Source organism: Mobula hypostoma, chromosome 2 (assembly GCF_963921235.1).
Source record: "Mobula hypostoma chromosome 2, sMobHyp1.1, whole genome shotgun sequence".
NCBI lineage: Eukaryota > Metazoa > Chordata > Chondrichthyes > Myliobatiformes > Myliobatidae > Mobula > Mobula hypostoma.
The window spans coordinates 81,428,927-81,435,820 of record NC_086098.1 but is presented as its reverse complement, the minus strand read 5'-3'; the positions used below and the strand labels follow the sequence as shown (position 1 = coordinate 81,435,820).

At 45.7% G+C, this 6,894-nt stretch overlaps 1 protein-coding gene across 3 annotated transcripts in view; it reads left to right on the top strand.

Annotated features, from left to right (window-relative positions):
- The first annotated feature begins 5,574 nt into the window (after window positions 1-5,574).
- The window catches only part of cgasa (cyclic GMP-AMP synthase a), a 40,917-nt gene continuing 39,597 nt past the window's right edge, over window positions 5,575-6,894 (top strand). For all 3 annotated transcript variants that reach the window (XM_063071536.1, XM_063071545.1, XM_063071526.1), the window contains exon 1: window positions 5,575-6,579. In XM_063071536.1, coding sequence (XP_062927606.1) covers window positions 5,689-6,579 — 891 coding nt within the window. In that variant the 5' untranslated portion in view covers window positions 5,575-5,688. The remainder of the gene's footprint in view (window positions 6,580-6,894) is intronic.

The window sequence follows — 6,894 nt, the reverse complement described above, 5'->3', positions numbered from 1 at the left end:
TAGTTCACTACTCTACCCTCTCTACGTTCATGACAGTATGGCTAGGCACTGTTCAAATGCCACCGATAAGTTTGACACAACCTTGTTGGTAGAATGTCAGATGGTGACGAGGTGAACAGTGCTGGATAGATCAGCTGGTTGAATAGTGTTGCAATAGTGACCTCAAATTCAACATCAGCAAGACCAAGGAATTGATTGTGGACAGTAGGAAGAGGAAATCAAGGGAACACACACCAAATCTTATTGAAGGAAGGGGTGAACAACTTCAAGTTCCTGGGCATTAACATCTCAGAGAATGTATCCTGGGCCCAACATATTGATGTAATTATGATGAAAGTATGCCAGCATTTATACTTTATCAGGAGTTTGAGGAGATTTGGTATACTATCCAAGACTTATCAAGTTTCTACAGATATGCAGAGGAGAGTATTCTGACTCGTTGCATCACAGTGTGGTATGGAATCTCCAATGTGCAGGATCAAAAGAGGCTGCAGAGAGTTGAAAACTCACACAGCACCACCTTGGGTACAACCTTCCCCACCATCTAGGACAGTGTCAAAAGGCAGTGTCTCAAGCCATCTGGACCCTTGCCATCTGGTCCAGCCTTCTTCTCATTGATACTTGGGGAGGAATTACAGCAGCCCGAAGACCCACACTCAAATTTCAGGAACAGCTTCCACCCTTCTGCCAACAGATTTCTGAACGGTCCATGAATCCATCAACATTACTTCCTTATTCCACATTGATTTATTGTAACTTCAATGTCTTGCCATAAAGTAAACAGAAATTTTACAAAAAAGGTCAGGAACTGATTCTGACTGTTCAAAGAATATATCGGATTTTGTTCATTTTTGTCAAATGTATTGAGATACAGTGAGATGCTTTTGTTTGTTTGTCAATACAACTGTGGCATAGAGTTGTTCACGATAAAACAATGCAGTGTATAGTACTGCAGTCAGAGAGAGAGTGCAGGGGCCAAAATGAGTAGGACTGACAGATCAGAGTTCTAGAGTTCATCTTTTAACATGTGAAAGGTTCATTCAAAAGTCGAATTACAGCAGGATAGAAGCTGTTTTTGAATCTGGTATTATGTACTTTCATAACTGAGAGGAAGGGTCAAGAGAGAATGACAAGGGTGGGGAGGGGTCCTTGATTATGTTGTCTGCTTTCCCGAGGCAGCAGGGAGTGTACATGGAGTCAGTGGTGGGGAGACTGATTTGAGCGATGCACTATGCTGCATTTATAATTTCTTGCAGTCTTGCACAGAGCAGTTGTCATACCCAGGTGTGATGCCTCTGCATAGGATTCCTTTGATGTAAAAATTGGGATCATGTCAGGGAGAAACCAGATATTTGAAACTTCTAGATCCCGTATCCAACAACTGCCCTGATGGTCATGAGCTGACAGGTAGCCCAAGGTGTGGCGTTGGTGAGCAATGGTCTTTAATCATGTAACACCAGGGTACATTCCTCACTGCAACAATGAAATAGATTACAGAATAACAAGTGTATCACCATGTAACATGGTTAGAATAACAATCAGTACAAATTTCTTGTTAACTTTAAAAAGTGATAGTACTGACACTGATAATTTGAATTATCTTCACTACCCCAATCTTCATCCTTTACTCTTGTTAGAGATGGCAAAGAGTATGTAACCAAAGTCCAGTGGCTATTGAGGGGTATGGAGATATGGAGGAATGTGACTTAAATCCTGAAAGTAAGAAAGAAAATATTACAATCCTGACCTCGGTGCCGCCTAAACGATGTTTGCAATTCTCCCTGTGGGTTTCTCTGGTTGCTCTGGCTTCCCCCGTGCCAAAGATGTGCAAAATTTAGATTGGGTAATCACTCTGCAACACCTACATTCAGGACACAGCAGTAACTCAAAACCTCCCCCTCGACCTGGTCTCACCTGTCACCTGCCAGCTCATACGCTTCCTCCTGCCCCCTCCCCAACCTTTTCTAGCATCTGCCCCCTTCCTTTCCAGTCTTGATGAAGATTCTTGACCTGAAACATCAACTGTTTATTTCCCTTCATAGATGCTGCCTGGTCTGCCAAGTTTCTCCAGCATGTTTTGTGTTTCCCATTGCCTGGCACATTAATACTTTAGCAGTGTTTACAAAATGCTGAAGGAACTCAGCAGGTCAGGCAGCATCAGTGGAGGGAAAGGTACAGTTGACATTTTGGACTGAGATGATGAAGGGTCTTGGAGATGGCCTGGAGAAAATGGATCCTTCAGTCCTGATGAAGGGTCTTAGCTTGAAATGTCGACTGTTCATTTCTCTCCACAGATGCTGCATGACCTGTTGAGTTCCTTCAGCATTTTGTGTGTGTTACTTAAAATTTCCAGCATCTGCAGAAGCCCTTGTGATTTCAATTCATCATCTGACTCCCGCTCTGACCATCTCATCCTTGGCCCTCAGCAGTGTTACAATGAAGTTCTTCAGGAGCTTGGGGAATACTCTGTCTGGGCATGTACCAGCATTCTGGACTAAATATTGAACTCTACAAATTCAGTTAACTCAATTCCTGTCTATGTCTGCCATCCATCTATGATATTGGCTCAGCAATTTTTGCTGTTTTTGCTGGAATGGGACAACCTGCTTAGCCCTGATCTGTTGTGCACGTCTGATTACTGTTCTGCATTTCCAAACTCACGGTATATTGTTTACGTGCTCACTTTGATTTATTCCCATTTATTCCCTTAAATCTGTGTCCACTTGTGGCAACCATTTCAGCCCTGGGAAAAAGCCTCTGAATGAGCAGAGCACCCCTGTGGCCATTCCCACCAATAATAAGTACATCGTTTTGGATACTGTTGATGGGGACGACCTGTCAGGGACAAGTTGCAGTGGTTGTGTCTCTGGCACCGAGACTGAACCCTCAGCTCAGAGGGGAAGGAGGGAAAAGAGAAGAGCAGTAGTGATAGGGGATTCGATAGTTAGGGGGACAGATAAGAGGTTCTGTGGAAGAGATCGAGAATCCTGGATGGTCTGTTGCTTCCCTGATGCCAAGGTCCGTGATATCTCGATCAAGTTCTCAGTATTCTCAAGAGGGAGGGTGAGCCGTCGGATGTTGTGATCCATGTAGGGACCAATGACGTGGGTAGTAAGAGTGAGGAGGTCCTGAAAGGTGAGTTTAGGGAGTTAGGCGCCAAGTTAAAGGATAGGACCTCCAGGATAGCAATCTCAGGTTTGCTACCAGTGCCACGTGCAGGCGGGTTTAGAAATAGTAAGATAGAGCAGATCAACACGTGGCTGAAGACATGGTGCAGGAGGGAGGGCTTCAGATTTATAGATAATTGGACAGTTTTCCAGGGAAGGTGGGAACTGTTCCCTATCTAAAATCCTCATAATTTTGCATACCTCTCGCAAATCGATCCTCATTTTTCTACGATCCAAGGAGTTTAGTCCTAACCTATTCATTCTTTCCTTACAAGTCTGGTTCTTCAGTCCCAGCAACATCCTTGTACCTTTTCAACCTTATTTACGTCTTTCCTGTTGTAAGTGAGCAAAACTGCAAACATCACTCCAAATTAGGCATTGCCAACGTCTTATGCAATTTCAACATAGCATTCCATCTCCTGTACTCATACTTTGATTTATGAAGGCAAATGGTACCACTCTGTCTACCTGTGATGCCTCTTTCAATGAATTATGGGCCTGTATTCCCAGTTACCTTTGTTTTACCACACTTCTCAGTGCCCTACCATTCACTGTGTAAGACCTATCCTGGTTGGTCCGATCAAAGTGCAAACATTTGCACTTGTCTGCATTGCATTACATTCCATCTGCCATTTTTTCAGCCCATTTTTTCCAGCTGGTCTAGATCCCACTGCAAGCTCTGTTAATCTTCCTCGCCATCCACTACACCCCCAATCTTGGTTTCATCTGAAAATTTGCTTATCCAGTTAAACACATTATCATCCAGATCCAGAACGTTGGTATAGATGGCAAACAACAAAGGGCCCAGCACTGATCCTTGTGGCACTCCACTAGTCACAGGCCTCCGGTCAGAGAGGCAACTATCTACGATCACCCTCTGGCTTCTCCCTCAAGGCCAATGTCTAATCCAATTTACCACCTCATCTTGAATGTCAAGTGACTGTGCCTTCCTGACCAACCTCCCATGCGAGACCTTGTCAAATGCCTTGCTAAAGTCAATGTAGACAACATCCACTGCCTTGCCTTCATCAACTTACCTGGTAATATCCTCAAAAAATGTTATAAATTGGTTAGACATGAGTCATGCTGACTGTCCTTGATCAGTAACCATCTATCCAAATAATCATGTATCCAGTACCTTAGAATACCTTCCCTCACCTGCAGGTAAGGATGATGTAAATATATCGCTGCTGGGGCTCCTGCACTTGCCTCCCACATGGTCCAAGAGAACACCTTGTCAGGCCCTGGGAATTAATCCACCCTAATTTGCCTCAAGACAGCGAACACCATCTCCTCCGTAATCTGTATAGGGTCCATCAACTTGTTGCTACTTTGCCTCACTTCTATAGACTCTGTGACCATCTCCTGAGTAAATACAGGTGCAAAATATCTACTTAAGATCTCCCCCCATTTCTTTTGGCAACATGCTAGAATGATCTTCCAGAGCACCAATTTTTGCTCTTGACGTATCTGTAGAATCCCTCAGGATTCCCCTTCACCTTGTCTGCTAGGGCAACCTCTTTCCTTCAATTAGCCTTCCTGATTTCTTACCTAAGTGTTCTCTTGCTTTTTTATACTCTCCACAAGCACCTCATTTGTCCCTACCTGCTTATATCTGCTATGCTCTTTTTTTTCTTAACCAGGGTCTCAGTATCTCTTGAAACCCAAGGTTTCCTAAATCTGTTATCTTTACCTTTTATTCTGCCAGGCACATACAAGTTTTGTACTCTGAAAATTTCACTTTTGAAGGCCTTCCACTGACTAAGTATACATTTGCCAGAACCAGCTCATCCCAATCCACACTTGCCAAATCCTTTTCCCACACCATCAAAAGTGGTCTTTTTCCAATTTAGAATCTCAACCCACAGACCAGACCTGTCTTTTTGCATACTTACTTTGAAACTGATGGCATTTCTGATCGCTAGATGCAAAGTGTTCCCCTATACAAGTCTGTCACCTACCCTGTCCTCTTTTTTTCTTATAAAGTTAAATAGCGATGGGCAGATCAACATAAAGTACAACACCGTCAAATTTGGTGTCTCTCATAGATGCGGCTTTCGAAGAGAGGTGTGGCTTGCGTGAGGAGGTTGACGGGGATTTGGCTTGGGACGGTAGATTGATGGAGGCGGGGTTTGTCGATTGGGGGTGCCTGGAATGGAGACTGACGGCAGGATTTGTGTTGAGATGGGGATTGGGTGAGGATTGACGGGGTCGTAGCTTGGGATAGGAAACCTGATGAAGATCCTCGGCCCGAAACGTCAACTCTTCATTACTCTCCAAAGATGCTTGCTTACCTGCAGAGGTTGACAGGACGTACTGGCAGGGGCGGGGCTTGGGACCGGAAACTGACGTGGGGCGGGGCCCGAGACCGTGAGAGTCGGGGTGGGGGGGGGGGTGGTTCAGAACGCCTAGTCTGCGAGAAGAAAGCAGCGGTCGAGCAGCGTCTGTGAGGGGCGTGAATTGTCGAGGCTCCGCATTAGGAACCCGTTACACTGGAGCCGCCTTATTGAAGGAGCTGGAGATGAGCCAGAATAAGGCACCGAGAGGAGCCGGTCACTTAGAGATCAGCACCGCTCCGGATAAGCCCGCCAGATGTGGCAAGGCTACCGGCACCAAGCCCAAGGGCCACCGAGGAGAAAACCCAGAGAGGCGGCCGGGCCACAGCAAAGTTGCTGGCGCTGAAAACAACAGCCCCGCAGATCTCGGCGGCAAGAAGAGAGTCGGAAGTGAAAAGTATGCCGGCAACGGCAGATCTATTGCTGACAATGGTGTCACCCCCATTCCCAGCAAGGCTTCTGGAGGCGATAGAAATATTCCCGGCAGGGCTGCTGTTCAGAAGGAAAAAAATCCTAGTAGGGATGCTGGTGACAAGGGAATAATTCCCGGCAGGGCCGCTGTTCAGAAGGAAAAACATCCCAGTAGGGATGCTGGTGACAAGGGAATAATTCCCGGCAGGGCTACTGTTCAGAAGGAAAAAAATCCGAGTACGGTTGCTGGTGACAAGGGAATAATCCCTGGCATGTTTGCTGGTGACAAGAGAAATATTTCTGGCAGGACTGCTGGACACAAGAAAATCATTCCCATCAAAGTTGCAGATGACAAGCAAATAATTCCCGACAGGGCTGTTGCCGCTTCCGGCAGGACTGCTGTTGACAAGGGAAACATTGCTGACAGGGCTGGGAGAGCCGAAGTCATCAGGACTCCGCGCACTGTCGGCAGCGACGGATCTGGGGACCTGAGCAAACTGCTGAAGACTGTGCTCGAATATCTGCGGATTAGATCGGATGAGCGATCCAAAGCAGCGAGAATGGTGAACGAGGTGGTGGACCATTTGTTGCGTTCCATTAAAAAATATCCTGGATTTGCGTCCATCGCTAAATTGCCAAGTGGTAGTTACTATGAAAAAGTGAAGGTAAGTGTGGCTGGCCTTCTGAGCCAGTGGTGAACCATTTGTCTTCCCAAGGGGCCATCCCGATTTCCGTACGGGCCACAAGTAAAAATAAACACAAGAAACTGGGGAATTTCTGAATGAGCCATATGTTTACCGTTTTAATGAAATATTACTAAAATATATAAAGAAAGAAAAGTAAACGAACATATGTGATTTGATTGGAATCCTCAATGAAACCAATGGGAAAATGTGCCTGATGCAAATGAGGCAATATAGCCTGTGTGTGTCAGTGCGGGGGTGGCGGCATGTCAACCGTTGTCTTGTTTCCTGCTCGGC